This window comes from Penicillium pulvis (assembly GCF_028828015.1).
Source record: "Penicillium pulvis strain IBT 33274 chromosome Unknown contig_10_segment0_segment0, whole genome shotgun sequence".
Taxonomy (NCBI): domain Eukaryota; kingdom Fungi; phylum Ascomycota; class Eurotiomycetes; order Eurotiales; family Aspergillaceae; genus Penicillium; species Penicillium pulvis.
This window is the reverse complement of record NW_026643071.1, coordinates 2882512-2901722: the sequence shown is the minus strand read 5'-3', so window position 1 is coordinate 2901722 and position 19211 is coordinate 2882512. Positions and strand designations below refer to the sequence as shown.

At 51.0% G+C, this 19211-nt stretch overlaps 9 protein-coding genes across 9 annotated transcripts; 4 read left to right on the top strand and 5 right to left on the bottom strand.

The window, feature by feature from the left end:
* Nucleotides 1-461: 461 nt before the first annotated feature.
* On the bottom strand, nucleotides 462-875 carry N7503_001110 (uncharacterized protein; the record flags this gene model as incomplete). The annotated part of the gene is made up of 1 exon (XM_057060671.1): nucleotides 462-875. The coding sequence occupies one exon, from the start codon at nucleotides 873-875 to the stop codon at nucleotides 462-464; it is 414 nt and encodes a 137-aa protein (XP_056927594.1).
* Nucleotides 876-1462: 587 nt separating this feature from the next.
* Nucleotides 1463-3119, top strand: bna5-1 (kynureninase; the record flags this gene model as incomplete). Its single annotated transcript, XM_057060670.1, has 4 exons — nucleotides 1463-1672; nucleotides 1731-2077; nucleotides 2143-2620; nucleotides 2677-3119. Exons 1-4 carry the CDS (start codon nucleotides 1483-1485, stop codon nucleotides 3117-3119), a joined length of 1458 nt encoding a protein of 485 aa, XP_056927593.1. The 5' UTR covers nucleotides 1463-1482.
* A 406-nt stretch (nucleotides 3120-3525) lies between these two features.
* N7503_001108 (MFS transporter) lies at nucleotides 3526-5130 on the top strand (the record flags this gene model as incomplete). The annotated part of the gene is made up of 2 exons (XM_057060669.1): nucleotides 3526-3768; nucleotides 3835-5130. The coding sequence occupies 2 exons, from the start codon at nucleotides 3526-3528 to the stop codon at nucleotides 5128-5130; spliced, it is 1539 nt and encodes a 512-aa protein (XP_056927592.1).
* A 154-nt stretch (nucleotides 5131-5284) lies between these two features.
* On the bottom strand, nucleotides 5285-6151 carry N7503_001107 (ER membrane protein complex subunit 4). Its single transcript, XM_057060668.1, has 3 exons — nucleotides 5874-6151; nucleotides 5460-5806; nucleotides 5285-5406 (listed from the first exon to the last, which is right to left on the bottom strand). The coding sequence occupies exons 1-3, from the start codon at nucleotides 6006-6008 to the stop codon at nucleotides 5331-5333; spliced, it is 558 nt and encodes a 185-aa protein (XP_056927591.1). The 5' UTR covers nucleotides 6009-6151; the 3' UTR covers nucleotides 5285-5330.
* Nucleotides 6152-6524: 373 nt separating this feature from the next.
* N7503_001106 (putative AP-2 adaptor complex subunit beta) lies at nucleotides 6525-9194 on the top strand (the record flags this gene model as incomplete). The annotated part of the gene is made up of 6 exons (XM_057060667.1): nucleotides 6525-6560; nucleotides 6798-6982; nucleotides 7045-7120; nucleotides 7180-7544; nucleotides 7598-8026; nucleotides 8081-9194. The coding sequence occupies 6 exons, from the start codon at nucleotides 6525-6527 to the stop codon at nucleotides 9192-9194; spliced, it is 2205 nt and encodes a 734-aa protein (XP_056927590.1).
* A 355-nt stretch (nucleotides 9195-9549) lies between these two features.
* cwc25 (U2-type spliceosomal complex subunit CWC25) lies at nucleotides 9550-10997 on the bottom strand (the record flags this gene model as incomplete). The annotated part of the gene is made up of 2 exons (XM_057060666.1): nucleotides 9550-10879; nucleotides 10972-10997. 2 exons carry the CDS (start codon nucleotides 10995-10997, stop codon nucleotides 9550-9552), a joined length of 1356 nt encoding a protein of 451 aa, XP_056927589.1.
* Nucleotides 10998-11533: 536 nt separating this feature from the next.
* On the bottom strand, nucleotides 11534-15314 carry N7503_001104 (SH3 domain protein; the record flags this gene model as incomplete). The annotated part of the gene is made up of 3 exons (XM_057060665.1): nucleotides 11534-13347; nucleotides 13415-13507; nucleotides 13562-15314. 3 exons carry the CDS (start codon nucleotides 15312-15314, stop codon nucleotides 11534-11536), a joined length of 3660 nt encoding a protein of 1219 aa, XP_056927588.1.
* A 940-nt stretch (nucleotides 15315-16254) lies between these two features.
* On the top strand, nucleotides 16255-17232 carry N7503_001103 (Rtr1/RPAP2 family protein phosphatase; the record flags this gene model as incomplete). The annotated part of the gene is made up of 1 exon (XM_057060664.1): nucleotides 16255-17232. The coding sequence occupies one exon, from the start codon at nucleotides 16255-16257 to the stop codon at nucleotides 17230-17232; it is 978 nt and encodes a 325-aa protein (XP_056927587.1).
* Nucleotides 17233-17708: 476 nt separating this feature from the next.
* N7503_001102 (40S ribosomal protein eS17) lies at nucleotides 17709-18261 on the bottom strand (the record flags this gene model as incomplete). The annotated part of the gene is made up of 3 exons (XM_057060663.1): nucleotides 17709-17789; nucleotides 17852-18081; nucleotides 18147-18261. The coding sequence occupies 3 exons, from the start codon at nucleotides 18259-18261 to the stop codon at nucleotides 17709-17711; spliced, it is 426 nt and encodes a 141-aa protein (XP_056927586.1).
* Between the last annotated feature and the right edge of the window lie 950 nt (nucleotides 18262-19211).

Here is a 19211-nt window from a genome sequence, read left to right as displayed (position 1 = left end):
TGCATCGAATTGATGTTCTAGATCGAACACCAGATACTTACAGTATCTAAAGGCATTAGAAGACTTTTACATGCCCCGTTGTGACCGGTGTGACCCGAGATATATATTCCCCGTGAACATTTTCAGTCAATAGGTGCCCTCGTCTTATCCAACCCGGATTATCTCATTCAAACCAGCTAGGACGAGAGAGTAATCAATTTTTTTTTGAGGTAATGACAGACTTATAAGCATATAATGTGGGCTGGAGAAGAGAAAAATCAAAATGAACGAAAGAGTGAACACTGAAAGGGATGAAGGTATGAAAGAGATTTCCAGCTCCTTCACAATCCTTTCAATCACCAACGACACGTTTGGATAGCGTAGAGCAATAGAAATTGAGACTCCCTAGAGGTCTGGGAAGAGTCCTTGTCTTAGTTTCCCTGGGGTTGGGTATGTCAAATTTAGGGCTGCTCATTCCAGTTTCACTGAACCCGAGCTGGGTATCCAGCCGGGACCTGCTCATTCCAGTTGCCCTGGCCCTGTGGAGGGGGTAAACCTGGGGTCGCGCATTCCAATTTGCCTGAGGTTTTCTGAGGCTGCTGGGGCTGGGCTTGCTTGGGCTTCTCGCCCACCTTTCCAGCGTTGAAAATGGGACTCACAGGGTTGGGCTGTCTAATCTGTCTAGCGTTGCCTTGGTCTGGAGTACTTGCGACCGGCGTTCCAACACATTCGACCCCAGTCTTCGTACGACTACAACACCTTCCATCAGATTCAATGGGACAGTATTGGAAATTCAAGCAGTGCCCACTAATTGCGGCACAGCACTTGCCGTTGAAGGTCTGGCCAGTTAGGCACTCTGGCTTCGTTACTAAAACACCGTCCTCGCTAGGCCTCATAGATAGTTCTTTGTGGGCAAGCAGGTGGGTTCGATGCAATACATTTCTCACCGTCGACCTTAACGCCCCGGTTGACACAGAGGCCCGCTGGCGAAAAAGCAGCTATCGCCCCCAAGGTAGGTTCCCGAGGGGCAAATAGCTTCTCACCAACACAAGCTTTAAATAGCTTACACGTATTCAAATTCCAAATTCCAGACTTCTTAAGCCAAAATACACGCTAGCATAAAATGTAGATAAAAAGGCTCCTTAATTACCTACACATTCTAGGGTAGTCTAATAAGTAGTGTGACCGAGTCGGTACGGGGGTATGTACTCGATAATAACACTACTCTGAGTCTCGAGTACTGCGCCTTCTCTACGCTAGTATAGTGTTCAACTAATATTGGGGTGTTCCAGAATACATGCCCTCTATAGCTCTTATATGCCGAATCGGGAAGGTGGTGGAAGAGCGGGAATTGATGGCAGAATATTTAATCAGCCAAATGAATCGCGGGGTGCTTCCTTCTCTAGCTTATGATTTATTGCTTCCTATCCTTGCCATTTTTAGCAGATCAAACAAAGGAGAATCCGAGGCCCCCGCCGTACTCACACGGTCATATCCTACACCATGGGTTCGCGGCAGCATCTCCGTGAGATGACATCAGGTCCCCCACTTCCATACCAGGATGATATCAGAGCCTACAAGAGAGAATATGCCGAGGCTCTCGATGCCCAGGATCCTCTTCATAAATTCCGGGAGGAATTCATCGTTCCCTCAAAGAAGGACCTAAAACGAACCACTCTAGCAGTTGATGGAGGTAGGTAATTTGATAATGACTCAGCATACCTGCCGTGGATATTGACCTTTCTACATAGATGTCAACGAAGCTGCAGACCCCCGATGTATCTACTTCTGCGGCAACTCGCTTGGTGTTCAACCTCAAAGCACCCGGAGGTACATCGAACATTATTTAAGAACCTGGGCTATAAAGGGCGTGACGGGACATTTTGTCGCGCACGAGGACGAACTAATTCCTCCATTTGTTGATGTCGATACTGCGGCGTCAAAATTGATGGCTCCGGTGGTAGGGGCTTTGCAGAGTGAGGTAGCAGTCATGGGTACCCTGACTGCCAATCTTCACCTTCTAATGGCAAGCTTCTACCGTCCCACTCAGGAAAAGTATAAGATCATCTTGGAAGGCAAGGCGTTTCCTAGTGACCATGTACGTTGCCTAGTCTCAATGGTCTTCTGTGCTTATCTAGGTCTGAAATCTAACTTCTATCATAGTACGCGATTGAGTCGCAAATCTTGCACCACAATTTTAACCCGAAGGATGCCATGGTTTTGATTGAACCCAAGGATCTTGATCACCCCACTTTGACAACAGAGCAGATCCTTCAGGTGATTAATGAAAACGCCTCCAATACTGCGCTGGTCCTGCTCTCTGCAGTTCAATTCTACACCGGCCAATACTTTGATATCGAGCGCATCACAGCGCATGCCCATTCAAAGGGCATGTTAGTCGGCTGGGACTGTGCCCATGCCGCTGGAAATGTGGATCTTCGCTTGCATGACTGGAATGTGGATTTTGCAGCGTGGTGTACCTACAAGTACATGAACAGTGGACCTGGCGGAATGGCGGGGCTTTTTGTTCATGAACGCCACGGCTATGTGGATGAACAGCAGAACGGCGAGGAGGGATACCGTCCCCGATTTTCAGGCTGGTGGGGTCACGATAGCAAGACCCGCTTCAAGATGGTGAACAGTATGTTATACCCCAGAAGGATGTGGCTGGAGATACGTGAATGCTGATATAAATAGAATTTCTTCCCCAGCCTGGGGCTGCAGGCTTTCAACTATCAAACCCCTCGGTGCTGGATATTAATGCCGTCATTGCGTCCCTTGAAATCTTCAACCGCACGACGATGAAGGAAATTCGACAAAAGTCATTGAGCCTCACAGGTTATCTCGAACATCTACTACTCAAGTATCCACTCGATTCTGCGCCCGAAGACAAGCCCTTTACCCTCATTACGCCGTCGAATCCAGCCGAAAGAGGTGCTCAGCTCAGCTTGCGGCTCCAGCCTGGCCTGCTAGACCATGTTCTCCATCACCTGGAAGAGAATGGGGTCGTTGTCGACGAGAGAAAACCCGACGTGGTTCGGGTGGCACCTGCACCATTGTACAATACCTATGCAGAGGTGTGGGACTTTTGTCAAATCTTTTTACAGGCGTGCCGAGAGGCTATCAAGGCACGGCAATGATGCCCGAGAATCGAGATGTACATGTACGAATCTGTGAGTATGTATGTATTTAACGTGAGCTGAGGAACTTGAGTCCCTTGAGAACGGGCAATATTAGCAACTTGAATATACCAGTGATTTTGCTCCGACCACAAAAGAGCGATTGAGCAATTGCAGAAAGGTAGATACTTAAGATAGCTGTTTTCGGTCGCACGGACGTAAGGGTCCGGAGTTAAGCCGAGACTGATAAGCGCTCTTAAAAGCTTCGGTTACTCGGCACTTGGAACACCACAATTGGTTGGATTTTTTGAAGTCAGGGTCTACTACTCTCGTGCAGGTTAGTCATGCCAGCATAAACAGGGTTTCGTTTGTCGATTCCATCGTTATTTCCCTGCGATATCTACTTCCTCCTTAAGGTCTCGTGGACATGGAAAAATCTACTACGATTGACCTAGAAACCTCTCAAAACCATGGAGATAACACCGATGTCGGCACTGTCGACTACTCCGTCTTTACACATAACCAGAAGCGCTTTATCGTGTTTATAGCCTCTTGGGCGGGGTTTTTCTCCCCAGTCTCTTCACAGATCTACTTTCCAGCTTTGAATACTCTAGCAAAGGATCTTCATGTGTCTAATTCACTAATCAATCTCACTTTAACGAGTTATATGGTTTGTCTATCCAAGAATTCCCAAAAATTCTTAGTCTCGGCGATGAAGCTAACATGCCGAGCACAGATTTTCCAAGGCCTATCACCGATGTTCATCGGAGATTTTGCCGATAAGGCCGGTAGACGACCAGCTTACATTCTATGCTTTACAATCTACATTGCTGCCAATATTGGCTTGGCCCTGCAGAATAATTATGCTGCTTTGTTTGTCCTTCGGTGTTTACAGAGTGCAGGAAGTAGCACCACTATTGCTCTGTCCTCTGGCGTCGTTTCTGATGTCGCTACTGTGGCTGAGCGAGGCTCATATATGGGCTTCGTCACCGCAGGTTCACTATTAGGCCCATCAGTTGGCCCTGTTATCGGCGGTCTATTAGCTCAGTATCTCGGATGGAGAGCGATCTTTTGGTTCCTCACCATTTTCGCAGGTGCTTTCCTTGTCCCATTCCTAATCTTCTTCCCCGAGACTGCTCGCGGCATTGTCGGTGATGGGTCTATACCGCCGCAGAAGTGGAATATGTCTCTGATCAGCTACCTCAAGACCCGCAAAGCCAGGGCAGAAGGAATCGAGTCTCCAGCCGGTTCGAAAAAGCAGAAGCTAAGCTTTCCGAATCCCTTCAAAACGCTCGCCATCGTGTTCCAAAAAGACACTAGCATCATTCTCCTCTCCAATGCGATTCTGTTTGCCGGATTTTACGATGTCAGCGCCACTATTCCCTCGATCTACAAAGATCTTTACGGGCTGGACGATCTCCAAATTGGCCTGTGCTACATTCCTTTTGGCCTCGGGGCTACCATTGCATCTATCCTAAACGGCAAATTTTTGGACTTCAACTATCGCCGGCTGGCAAAGCAACTGAACTTTCCACTGGTCAAGAACCGCACCGTAGACCTGCGAAGTTTCCCCATCGAAAAGGCGCGCCTTCAGATTGCATTCCCTCTGCTAACGATTGGAAGCATGAGTATCGTGGCCTTTGGATGGTGCTTGAATTATGGTGTCCATCTCGCTGCACCGACCACCATTCTATTCGTCATGGGACTTTCTCTAACGGGCTCTTTCAATACTGTCAGCACCCTCCTAGTGGATCTGTATCCGACACAGGCTGCAAAGGCGACTGCCGCCAATAACTTTGTCCGATGTTTGCTCGGAGCTGGTGCCACGGCTGTCGTTGATCTCATGTTGTCATCCATGGGCCGTGGCTGGTGCTTTACCTTTGTTGCCCTTGTGATGCTATGTACATCACCGTTACTTCTTATCGTGATTTGGCAAGGACCGAAATGGCGCGAGGAGCGTCGTTTGAAAGAACATTCCAAGAAGCTGGACAGTCCGCCGCATGAGACATCGGAGAATGTCAAATCCGGCTGAGCCTTGACGCTCATATTATTGCATTATCGCACATATTCAGCGCCACTACGTTTGAACCATTTGCATATAATCATATGAATACCCTCTTTGCAGTTTTCAGTCCATAATGTACACCTTATTAAAGGGCCTGAATCATAATCAAGTCAAATTTCTGATGCCAATTTGCCATATCCTGCAAGCGCTCTATAAAAATGCGAGTATCACCTAAAAGCAAAATAAGCCTGCTCCAAAGGTTGCCGTTCCGATTCCCATGCAAGCCAATCCGATCTCGTTGTCCTAGAGAACTGTCAGTATCAACCGTCTTAGATATCCATGTGCTGAAAACATACGGCAAGAGTCCCATCGCATTGACTTTCCAGATTCCCAATGCCAGTAGACCCAACTGCATAAGAACATAAACCGCCTTCACCCCGTACAGGCGTCCGTGAGTTGTTGGAGTATCGAACTTGGCGAACATGACATTGGTGTTGATCAGACCCTGGATAGGGCCCTTGAACAGCATGAAGACCATCATAATGCTGAAAATCTGAAGGCTGTTTCCGGACATGTACATCATGATCGCATTCATGGGGATCTGCTTGGATGGGGCGATGGCGATCTCCCACGCCTTCTTGAGCTTCAGGGCATCGGTCTCTTCGGGTTTCTTCTCGGTAGGTTGTTTCTGCTGCTGCTTCTGCTAGTGATTTGTTAGAGTCCTACTGTGAAGCCATAGAGGGTGGGGTCTAGAGTAGGAGGGCTCTCACCTGTTTACCTCCCCGGGTGCTGGAGAAGCCTGGTGGATCCTGGATGCTAGTGGCAGCTTTGGTGGGACGTGGCATGGGGGAGTTCAGCGCGACTACCCATTGCGGCGGGGGTGGAGGAGGAAGAGGCGACGACATGATGCGATATAGAGGTGATGGTGTCGCAGATGGATGTGGTGGAGGTCGAAAAGTGGGAAAGGATGACGGGGGCGTGCGACGGGTTCCCTCCGCAGCTCCCACTCCACTCCGCCTTGAATCCTAGATTCTCCTTTCTCTCCTGAACTTGTCACCTTTCCACCCCAAACTCCAATTCTGCGGCTTGCAGATACCTTCTGTGCGGGTTTTTGTATTTGATCATGTCCAATCGATGATTTCCGCTGTCTCCGAATCCCTTGAACCCACCGTGGCGCAGTGAAAAAGCCGCGCCCTTTTCTCGACGCTTACATCCTACACCTACGAAATACACCTTCGTCTCGATCTTTTCCTTCCAGATTTGCCCCAAGTCGAACCTCGATATCTTACCTCCCGTATCCAATCTTGTTCGATCGACTATCGTAACTCAATTCGCATGTGATTGATTGGACCGACGCTAGAGCCAAACCTACGAAGAAGAAACCGCCACAGAATCCCCTGCGATTCGTCCACACCGCAGCCATGAGTTCTGGGGGAGATGCGAAACTATTCGCTAGGGTACGTACCATCTCTTATCGTCTGATCCTCCATCAAAAGTCCTAAAGTGACTTTCCCCTCTTCCCCGCACATCATACACCTTGCGCCTTAAATGCGATGACCCTTGCGGTTTATAGCGCTTGGCTTTTGCTATCTGCCTTTCTACACTGAAATCCCCCCACCCACGAGTCCGGCATGTTTATCGGGTTTGCCCCGTATCCTCCAGGATATAGCTCACGCTTTTCGCGCACTCCACAGGGCAAGGTCGCCGAGCTGCGAACTGAGCTTCAAAGCGGAGGCAAGAAGGACAAGAACTACTCCGCCAAGAAGATCGCCCTCAAGAAGATCGTCGCCAACATGACTATGAGCAATAACGATATGGTTGCGCTGTTCCCCGACGTTATCGAGTGCATGAACCTACCGAGCTTGGAAATCAAGAAAATGTATGTTAGAAAAGGAGCGGCCTTGTGGCCTCCTGGAAGCTCATTACTGACTTGCGCTCTAGGTGCTTTTTGTTTTTGGTGAACTATTCAAGAATGAAACCGGAGGCCGCGTTGAAGGCGCTGCCCACTTTGGTCGAGGTATGGCGTTAGCCTGTGATAAGAAATTAATGTCGACAGATGGCTGATCAGATCCATAGGACATGGGAGATAACAATCCTCTTGTGCGAGCCCTTGCTCTGCGAACCATTTCATACATCCACGTGCGCGAGTTTGTCGAAGCAACCTTCCAACCCCTCAAGCGCCTCATGCAGGACAACGACCCATATGTTCGCAAGACAGCTGCTTTCTGTGTTGCTAAGCTGTACGAGCATGACAAGAAGATGGTCGAGAACTCGGATCTGATAGATCGCTTAAATCGCATGCTCAAGGATGAGAATCCAACCGTTGTCTCCAGTGTGTTGGCTTCTTTGGTGGATATTTGGGGTCGCAGCGAATCGATCTCACTGACTATCGACTACACCAGTGCTTCAAAGCTGGTTTCAATCCTGGCGGACTGTTCCGAGTATGACTCTCATTCTGCCACAGATTTCCATAAGCATGCTAACAGTTGTCTAGATGGGGTCAAACCTACATTCTTGAAGCTTTAATGTCATATGTGCCCCAGGATACTGCTGAAGCACTTCTACTGGCGGAGCGAATTGCCCCACGGCTATCTCACTCGAATTCTGCAGTCGTTCTTACGTCCTGCCGAGTTCTTCTTTATCTAATGAACTATATTTCCGACGAAAAGCACATCACCTCATTAAGCAAGAAAATGTCACCGCCCCTCGTTACTCTCCTCGCCAAGCCCCCAGAGGTTCAATACTTGGCCCTGCGCAATGCCATTCTGATTCTTCAGAAGAGGCCAGAAGTCCTTCGCAACGATATTCGCGTTTTCTTCTGCAACTACAACGACCCCATCTACGTCAAAGTGACTAAGTTGGAGTTGATGTTCATGTTGACCACGAAAGATAACATCTCTGTGGTCCTGGCAGAGCTTCGAGAGTAAGTCAATTCCTCTATGTCTCTGCTTTTCCACTCGTACTAATTGTCCACCAGGTATGCCACCGAAATTGACGTGCATTTCGTACGTAAGGCAGTTCGTGCCATTGGAAAGCTTGCCATCAAAATCGAATCAGCAGCACGGCAATGTATCGAAACATTACTTGAATTGGTTGACGCCAAGATCCCATACATTGTGCAGGAAGCCACCGTTGTGATTCGCAACATCTTCCGGAAATATCCCAACCAGTACGAGGGCATTATTGGCCACGTGATTAGCAATATTGACGATCTTGACGAGCCCGAAGCCAAGGCAGCCGTTATCTGGATCATTGGCCAGTATGCAGACCGAATTGAGAACTCCGACGGCCTTCTCCAGGATTACCTGGCTACCTTCCACGACGAAACGGTCGAAGTGCAGCTGGCTCTGCTCACGGCCACAGTGAAGCTTTTCATCCAGCGGCCGACCAAGGGCCAACAGCTCGTTCCCCAAGTCTTGAAATGGTGTACTGAAGAGACTGATGACCCTGACCTTCGAGATCGTGGCTACATGTACTGGCGTCTGTTATCCACCGACCCAGCAACAGCCAAGCAAGTAGTCATGGGCCAAAAGCCACCAATCACAGCCGAAAGCGAGAAGCTCGACCCTCGCACATTGGAAGAGCTCTGTCTCAACGTCGGTACTTTGGCAACCGTCTACCTCAAGCCAATCCACCAGGTCTTCCGCGCTGCACGACCCCGCCGCCTGCAACCCAGTCCGGCGCTGCAAAGGCCCCGCATCGAAGATGGCACAGCCAACATGCTCGAATACAATCCTCCAGCCGCTAGCCTTGCCGCTACCTCAACGAGCAACAGTGGTCTAGCCACAATCATTACAACGGGTAACCCCATCAGTCCTGTCAACGCTCCTCCCCCTCCTACATTCCCCGTCAGCGCAAACCCTGTTCCGGGCGGTCTGAGTCCAAACTCTGCCGCTATCAACGCGGCAGATTCCTACTTCAACAATATCGGTTCTCAACAGATGGCCTCTATGAACCTAGGTGGTCGTGACGATGGCGATGTAGGCGGTGGTGGTGTTCAGACACAATATGTTGTGACGCAGAACTCGCAGCAGGTGTATCAGCCGCAGTTGGCTGGTGGTGCAGCTACGGGTGAGCTGTTGCTGCTGTAGTCTCCCAGTATGGATATGTGCTGGGACTGGAATAAGGTTGTAATTGTAGATAGCGTGACATCTCATGCCTTTTGGGTTGATAAGCATAGGGAGTGGACGGATACTTAATCTTTATTATTCTTGTTTATTCGTTTGATACTTCGATTTACTATATACCGGTCTTAGCCCCGCTTTCTTTTGAATGAGTGCAAGTATAAAGGAGTAAAGATATACTAGGGTTCAAGATTGGATATCACCGCTAAGATAGAAACGACTAAATACATGAATAAACCCAGGTTCATATAGGGCTTGTAATGATTCACGACATAGAGAATAACGCATGATTGGATAACCCATTCTGACCGGAATCCAAATCTTACTCTTCATCCATCTTCGACAATCCACCACGACTACGACGGATTCGCTCATCAAGACTATCCTCTTGCACACGCTTGTGTACCTGGGACATGAACGCACCACGGTCAGATCGCTGTCGGTCATCAGCTTCCCTCTGTGTCTCTTCCTTCTTGTCGATATCAGCGATACGCTGTTGCCGATCTGACTCCAGCTCAGTAGCGTTGGATTGCATCTCTGCTAGCTTGCGGACACGCTCCTCTTCCAGTGCCTTGGGATCAGTATTGGGCTGTGCAGGGCGAGGCTGTCGGCCAAAGTTCTCCCGTCTACTATTGAAGTTGTCGTTGCGTCGAGGGTAGTCCCGACGGCTGTCTTGGTCGTGGGCGCGGCCATTGCGGTCTTGAGTCGGGCGTGGTGAAGGGCTGCGTCGGCGAGGAGAGCGTCGTGGAGACCTGGCACGGTCGTTGTCGACGTCCGGCTTACGATCACGATCCCGTCTGTCATCCCGGTCGTTGCGACGGCTTGGGTATGAATCCCTTCTCTCTCGGTACTCACGGCGGCCTTGATCGCGGTCTCGGTCCCGGTCGTCACGGCGAGTTCGCCCCTCGTGGCCTCGACGATCCCGATCCTCTCCCCGGGTTCGTTCATGACCTCTATCATCTTTCCGATCGCGGTCATCGCGATCCTTCTCGCTGCGATGTCTGCGCGAAGACCTCTCCCCCTCAGCAGGTGATCTGGACCGACGTCGATGTGAAGAACGATGAGATGGACGTCTTGAATTATCCTCCGCCTCATCCCGTCTGCGATTTGAATCACGATCGCGATGTCTCCGCTCCCTCTCATGCTCGTGATTCCGTTCACCACCTCGCCTCTCTTCTCTCTCCTTCCGCTTCATAGTCTCTTTGACCATGGCCTCGTAGGCCGCCTGCTCCCTCTTCTTAACTTCAAATAGCGGGTCGGCCATCACCTTCGCCATAGTGTCACGCGCCGAACCAATAGATGGTCCCGCCGCCGCCGCATTTGCACCAACAAGATCTGCGCCTTTCTCCAATTTTTTGTTGTCGGTGTCCTTCTTCAGCAGAATGCCATCGATCCGTCGCTTTCCAAGCAGATATCCTTCCATCTCTTCCGAGTATTGTCCTGTTGCGTTCGAAGGTGCCTGGTACATCCAATCAACGCGGTTCTGGGTCTTCTGCTTGCCGGATGCTTCTTGGAGGCGCTGCAACTCTTGGATCTGGCGCTCTTCTTCACGTTCGCGGCGGAGTTGGTCGATCCGTTTGCGCTCCTCGAGCGCTTTCTGTTCTTCTGACCATACGCGCTCTTGATTGCGCATCAGCGATGGGTGCCATGACCTAGTGATGTATTAGTGATTTGTCTCGATTTTGCGGAAGATGTTGTATTTCTTGTCGGAAAGTAAGAGAATATGCAGTCACAATTAACGTACTTCTTCAGGTTCAGATCACCACCCATGTTTGCGACGATAGTAGAAAGTTCGGGGAAAAGAGATGATGGAGGTTGAAACGTCGAGAGATGCTGCCCGATAGTTATGGAAGGCGCGTTTGTCGCCTAGGGCATCTGCGGGAACTTATCATGTGATTGGTGCCCTAATTTTAAGGTTGCATACGTTTACTTTGAAGATAATGCCTACAAAAGAAGACTTATCTCGAATAGAAAGATGGATACATTGCAAATAGGTACAGGCAAAGAAGAATAGGTGAGGAAAGGCATACAGAGCAGAAACAAAGTTCATCTGCCTAGATGAGAGAAAAAGAGTGCACGCTCGCTCAATTCTCCAAACAAAAAAAAAGAGAACCATCCCGCCTCTTCCTCATTAGCACATAAGCGGGATGATCGAGAAAAGTCAAAGAACAAGATGGAAAAAAAGTAAGAGAGGAAGAGGAAGTATCAACCCTAACTCATACACGACCCACCCAATCTAGAAAGGAAAAGAAAAGACTCGTTTCGTTGCGTGGGATGCCTGGGACACGGCGGTGCGTATTCCTTGTTTATTTGTTGTTTTCCCAACCAACCCAGCTACGTGGCATAACTCGCCAGACTTTGCACTCACCACTGCGCATGTCATTGAGCTTGAAGCTCTCCATCTTCACCTTTTTGCTCTCGCGCCCTTGCTCCCAGGCCCGGATCTTCTTCTTGGTACCATCCCAATCCACAACAATGCCAACGTGGTCAGGCTTGCCAACCTCAGAGCTGTACTTCTGGTGCATAGTGCCACGGTGGCCTTGGAACCGAGCATTGCGGAAGCTTACAATATCACCAGCGCGGATCTCGTCATTCTGTGAAACCGACGCATTTGCCAAATTTGAGTAAACCAAAGCACCGTACGCCCGAGTGCCAACAGGAAGCAATGCATCAGCAAGAGGGTTCAGAAGATGCTGAACCAGACCGAAAGGTGTACCATCTCCTACAGTAGAGTTTTGGTAGGAGTTGATGGACTCGGAGATGCGGATACCAATTTGGTTGTGTGCCTGCTCCAACTGATCTTGACGGGGTTGAAGTGGAGGTGGCTCGTGACGTTGCTCCAAGGAGACATCTGCAGGGTCTCTGGGATCAAACTGAGCTGCTATAACGGTCTGGGAGTAGTCCATGAAGAGGATATAGATGTCCTTGGACACAGTCGTCTTACCACCGCGTTTGGAGGAAGACGACTCCTCAACCTCAAAGAGTATGTCCTTTCGATTTTGGAGGGACGGCGGCGGGGTGTTGGGCTGGGTCCACCAAAGGGTGCTTTCCGCATAATCTATGTCCGTGGCAATGAAGCCTTGATCAATGGACGGGCGAGAAACATCCATAGAACGCCGGATATTGGCCGGGCCTCTTGTCATGTCCATTGAAGGGCGCGTGCTGCGTGCCGCAGAAGGCGACGGCATAGCTGGGGCCTGGGATGGGGGAGGCAATGGGGCTAGAGATGCACGCTTTTGAGACATCGGTACAGGCGGGGCCTCATTTGTGGGGCTTTGTACGGGAGATACATCATACAAATCATCGAAGCTCTCTCTCGCTGGCGGTTGTGGGGGAAGAGGAGGCGGTGCCTCTGGGCGACCACTGGGAGGCGCCGGAGGTGTAGGCAATCCGTGCCTAGGCTCGACATAATTGAAGGGGTCATATTCGTCATCTCCGCCGTACGATGGCTCTCTGCCCGGTGGGGGCGGAGGTGGTCCTCGAGGTGTATCCATAGAGGCTCTAGCATTGCGAGGAGGCTGGCTTGGAGGTAGAGGCGGGACTCCCCTTGGAGCAGCAGTTGGAGGAAGAGGTGGAGGAGGACGGGATTCCGGAGGGCTGCGAGGGGATTGAAGAGAATACTCATCAGTCATCATGCCCTCATCAAAGCTGGAGTCACGCTCATGGGCTCTCAGTGCGTCCTTGTGCTTGACACCGGACGCAATATCAGTGTCGTAGTCGCCATCGTATTCTGTCACTTCTCCTTCAACATCATCTCCAGCCTGGCGGGGGGCGGAGATGGCACTACCGCGACTATCCGCAGTGGATCGCCGGCGTGGCTGGTTTGGAGGTGGAGGAGGTGGGGCACGGCTCTGCGCCGGTGGCATGGGCGGGTTTGATGGAACTGGGGGAGGTGGGCGACTAGCTCTCTTTTCGGCAGGTGACGTCGGAGGCAGGGGAGGTTGTGCATCATATGTCGAGGAACGACGAGAATCAATACTGTCAGCATGAGCAGGCACAGGCGGGGGAACACCTGCAACAGACTCCAAGGAAAGGTTGTTTGCATGCACAGACAATTCATCATCGGATTCATTGCCGGCATCAACGCCTGATGGCCTGGAAAAAGGAGGGAGAGAACGGCCTAAAGATCTTTTGTCAGACTTTTGTTGCGTGTCAAAAGAGTGGCTTTCGCTATAACAGGAACCTACTTCCGGGGACTGGGGGAGGGGAAGCTAACTGCTCCGTAGGCACGGGTGGTGGAATGGGTCGAGAGTCCAAAGGTGGGGGAGGCGCAGCTCGTTCTGGCAAATAATCAGATATGTCTTTTAAAGGTTGTCTAAGGAATTATCACTTACCACGGGAGGGGGGAGCAGGAGGACGTTCGATAGAAGAAAGTGGGGGCGCACCTTCGTGGACAATATCTTCGACGTCTGCCACTTCCTGTGGGGCATGTTGTTCCCTGATAGGAGTTGCCAAAGGCTCCTCTTCTTCCTTCTCAACACCGGCAGGCGGGCCTGGTCTGGTGCCGATGTTCATTCCAGGAAGGGGAATCATTGGTACCGGCGGAGCATGGCCTGGGGACGTTGGTTCAGGCTCAGCAAGCCTCTTCTCTGACTCACCAGGAGTCTTAGGCTTGCGAGGTGCAGGAGCAGGAGCACCCATGCCGGGCATGCCACCTGGGGGACCAAAAAGTCCCATCATACCCATACCACCACTCATTTTGGCCATTCGATTACGAAGCTCCATTCTGCGTCTAGTTTCAGGGTCCATTTCCTCCTCCTCTTCTTCCTCTTCGTCGGCATCCTCTGATTCATCCTTCTGCTCAGCAGTGTGGGCTGGCGGGACTGGAGCTTGACGTGAGCGCTCCTCATCATCATCTCTGCTGGTAGAAGTCTCTCCAGCATCCTCGGAGTCTGCGGCGGCAGAGTAGTCTGCGTCATTCGATTCGCTGGCGATCTCTTCCTGGGGTGAAAATGGAGGGGGCATGGTGGGAGGAGCTTTGGCTCTCAAGGTATCAACACTGGGGTCTCGGGGGACTGGCATAGCTTCAACAGGAGAAGACACCTGTTCTTCATCCTCGTCGTCTTCGGCAGCGGCTCCGGCAGCGGCAGCTTCCACAGGCTGCTCAATAGGCTGCTCGACAGCCTTCTTCGGAGGCTTCGGCTTCTCTTTCTTTTGAGCAGCCTCGGCATGGCGCTGAGCTTGTTCAAGCTGCTGCTTTTGAAGTAGAGCTATTCGGTCCTTCAGGCTGGTAGGCTTTGGCTGATCCTCTGCGCCTTCCTCGCCCTCCTGTGCCGGCGGCGGGGGTGGGGGTCGGCTTTCAGAAACAGGGGGTTCCCGAGAAAGTTGTTCCTTAACCTCCGGGTCCTCCTCTCTCTTATAAATTTTGGCAGCAGGCTCCCGCGGCGGAGGCACGAAGGAGTCCTTGCTTGGAGGCGGAGCAACAAACTGCTTCTTGACAAAGGAGGACGGCTGTTGACCGCCAGGCTTGATAGGTGCAATTGGCGCGGCAGCGGATCTGTTGAATGCAGCAATTCGGTCTTTGAACGAGTTTCCTGCAGGCTTCTCTCCCACAGCCGGTGGTGGGGGCTTTGTAGATGCCTTCGCCGGAGGCGGGGCGGGGGCCGCAGCATGAACGGGAGCGGGGGCCGGAGTAGGCTGAGGGGGCGAGGACGGAACCTCCACAGCTGGAGTGGGAGAGCTTGAAGGCAGGATCGGAGCCCTGGGAGCAGCAGGTGGTTGGGGGGCTGTTTCGGGTTCCTCTTGTTCTTCCTCGGGTTGCGCCGTTACCTCGGGTTCTGTTTGGACCGGGCTCTCAGGCACAGCCACGGGAGCTTCCACTGGCGCAGGCGCAGGCTCAGGCTCCTTCTTTGCTCTGGTAGGGCGTGCTGGCCGCGGAGGTGCCGGAGGTTCATATCGTTCGACGAAGTTCTTGGGAAAAATACCCTCTTGCTTGGCTCCAGAGCTGTCTGTGTATTCGCCATTGTACCACTCGGCATCCTCCTCGGAGGTGACGGTTACGATCTGACCGATTGGGAAGCTAAGGTCGTCATCGTGGCCCGAAGCATACTCGAAGACCGCTCGGACCGTGAAAGGCGGGTTGGACATCTGGCAAATCGACCTCGTTCACGGGGACGTAGGTAAAGACAACGCTAAACAACAAGTGTGTAACGGCAACCGGGCGAGAACTATACAAAGCCGAGCACCAGCTCCAGTACGTGCAGCATGCAGCGGTTGTTTGACTTTGTGGGGGAAACAATTTTTTGGGCCTAAAGGCCGAAGAGTCGGTCAGCGTGGGACACAACGGATGCCTAGTAGGTCGGAGATGAGGGGGTTGGAGGAGATGAAGAGGGGCCGTTTGAAAAGGGAACGTACACAGTCAAAGAGTATCGATCACCCTAAGCAGAATCACGAATTGCAAATCGATGCACGAGGATGATCGAGTGCAAAAAGGACACAGTTGGGGCGAGAGGGGGGAGGTGGAAAGAAGGGAAGGTGAGGTGGTCGTCACTTGGCGGGATGAGGGAACAGAGGCTCCACTGACGATCGGCGGCTAACAAGCAAGCAACTGAACCAGGGTACACACATATGGTATAAACAGTTGTTCAGAAAAGGGCAGATTCCGATCTGTCCTTGGGCAATGTCGATTACCGTGTGGTTAATTTACATATGGGAAGGTAAGCTCACATAGCTCCTATGAGGTAATGCAACTAGCCTTCCAACCACGTAGTAGGTCTACGTATGTAGTCTAATCCTCTGATTAGGGGAAACAATCAAGGCCTTTGTTATAGATTAAGATAGATCTATCTATACCCAAGCTAAGCCCCGCTGCAGCCCAATGCGTGGGTGAAGTGTCGTGACTCTTATTGGCGACATCATCGCCTCACAAATCCCGGGGTTTCATTGCTGGTTCCCGTTCCTCCGTTTTTTGGGACCAAAGACCCGCGAACCATAATTTCCTTCCTCTTGCTCTGTACTTCTTCCTTTCTCATATCTCACCCACACAGTGTCGATATAGCTGAATATCAAACTCAAATTGCTCAAAATCATGGCACCTTCACAAGGCCCTCCAAAATCAATCCTAAAAACATCCCTCCCCTCTGCATACGCCGCCGTCAACGCCGAACAACCAGCGCCACACCACTCGTCCTTGTCACAGGAAGAGCAAGACAGATACCTTCAGGGCCGACCCGGCGCAAATTCACGTCACTTGGATATCGCACTGCAACATGCGCAGCAGATTCAGGCCCAGAAAGATGCCGAAGAAATGATCCTAGACCGTACGGTCGAGCTCCTCGCCATCCCCGCTTCCTCCTCCGCGGACCCGGCTTCACCCTCACCAGAGGAGGCCCGGACTTTCAAATCTGCACTGGTCTCGTTTCGACCGACCGATTACGATAATTATATTATGGAGCGAAACTATGAGGATCTTTGTGGTTATGGGCTTTGTCCCCGAAAGAATCGCAAAGAGTCGGCGAACGCCCGGGGTCAGACTTTCCACTTTAAATATGGCGTCAAGGGAAGCGGGCCTGGTGGCCGTGGCCGCAGCATGGATATTGTACCTCGGGAGAAATTGGAAAAGTGGTGCTCAGACGAGTGTGCAGAGCGGGCACTCTTTATCCGTGTGCAACTGGCTGAGGAGCCTGTTTGGGAGAGGCGTGCCAGTGATACCCGAAGCATGAGAATTCTCTTGTTGGAAGAAGCTCGTGCGAAACGCCAGAAGCAACCCAAGGCTGAAAGCTCTTCCGCTGTGGAAGTTACTGCTGGCATGGAGAATCTAAAGATTCAAGATCCAGATCGCTCGCGTGAGCTCGCTTTGGAGCGTGGCGACAATACCGTGTTTCATCGTGATGGGCGGGTGGACATCCAGATCAACGAAAAAGAACATGGGTCTGGACCGTCTGCTAGCGCACCGCAGTGGCGGCCAGAGGACGCTTTGGGAGGATCCATCGAAGGACATGTTCCCAAGGAACTAGGAAACAAGCGCCCAACTCAGGACGAGGGAGATCTTCTTGATCAAATTTGAAGATGGCAGAAGCCATGGCATCATTTGGCGTTTTCGAGCGGTTTACAAATAATACCCTGTGGAAGCATACCATAGCATACGGGAGCATGAAAAGTCTACGAGATGACCATATAACACTTGATCTTAGGCTGCACGATAACCAGCATGACACCAGTATCTGAGCATAGCCTCGACCAATGGTCTGGGCCTTCCAGATCAGAGATCCAGGAACCCCTACGTAGTTCTAACCTGGGGACAGATGTCCACGCAGGTATAAACACGAGGAAAAATTTTTGGCAATCAAGCGTCATCCCCAGAGGGGAATCGGCGACACCTTTGTCATAGGAAATCATTTTTTCATTCCTCATCCATAGTAGCCTCCAATATCATGCTATAACCATGATAGCCGGGGAAAAAGCCAACCAGAACAAGTATCGGGTAACGCCGGGGTGTCGACCGAAGACAAGCACTTTTGGATATTATCGAGGGTGCTGGATTTAGCGGGGACCGAAGCGGCGGGGGCGCTCAGCATTCTGCTGCTGGGACACGGCGACGACGTTGACCTTGAGGTTGTCGAACTGTGAAAAAAAAAAGTTAGATGAAAATCCCAAAAACATGAGCGATATCGGTGTCAACTTACGCCGAGGTTCTTGAGCAGGTCCTTGGTCTCAGCGTCGACGTCGAGCTGGCCAGACTCGGTCTGGGAGACGTCAAGGGCGGAGACCTCAGGGACGTACTGGTCCTTGCGCTCACGCTCCTCCTCCTGGAGCTTGAAGGAGATACCGCGGACGGGGCCACGCTGGATACGCTTCATCAAGTGGGTGGTGTAACCAGCGATCTTGTTGCGGAGACGCTTGGAGGCAATGATGGCTGCAAGTCTGTTAGTTCACCGATTCGTTGCAGCATTCGCGTTGAAAAAAAAAAAAAAAACTAACCGATCTCATCGCAGATGCGCTTGTTGGTCTCGAAGTCGAGGGTCAACTTGGGGTAGTAACGCTCGATGATGACCTTGGCGGACCGCTTAACGGTCTTAGTACGGACGCGACCCATTTTGGCGAATTGTTGGCTGGAAGGATGTTCGAAGAGGAGATTCGAAGTATCACCAGTTTGGATAAGAGTCGGCGGTTGCTCTCGCTTAGTCTTTGTGGATCCCAGCCCTAGCCCAGCCCTAGATCACGTGTGGGCCCATGGGTTGATTACGTAACGGGATTGCGCCTTTCTGCCTCAGGCATTCTAATCAGCACACGCCAGATATCTCATCTGAAGACCCTCTTTCAGGTCCTTGCGTGTTCATTGGTATTACAAGACCAGCCAAGAGGACATGGAAGTACGGTTACTAGACTTCCAATCTTCTACCAACGACGAGGTCGAAGTGCTCAATTCGGTTACCACTCCTGCCTCAGGGGACTAGGTGAAGTTAGTAACCCTATGTCATGCGGTTTACCTAGCCGGGGACCTCCACTTCAATTAAGGACTAGCGTTGATTACAAGGCCAGCTATTGCAGCAAATTCAAAATTTTTATTACTTTTTGATAGCTTCATTACGTTTAGTTGCTGTACAATTTATGACAGGATTCTATTCTAAAGATTTTATTCTTGAGACTTCTTATGGTCAAACCTACCTATCAGGTACTATTGTTTACTTTTTAGCTACTACAGGTGCTATGTTTACAACACTTATTCAGCTAAAGTTTTATATTTGACATTCTTAGGTAATCCTAATGGCTCCCATAGTGATATGTCATCGATCGATGCATTGTACGTTTTCTCCCCGCAGTTAGCGACATGGACCAATGTGGTAAAGATCGCCCTAGGCCCAGCTCTTACTTTGTGGGTCATCCTGCATTGGTGGAGCACTTCCATGGTCAAGATTGCAAGCTTTCGGCCTTTGAAATAAACTGCACCTCTGATTTGCTGACCGGAGAATCTCTTAAGCTCGGCAAAATCTCACTTATGGTGCAGAAACAGCCAAGGCTTTTGTCCTACGTTGGAAATGTGTA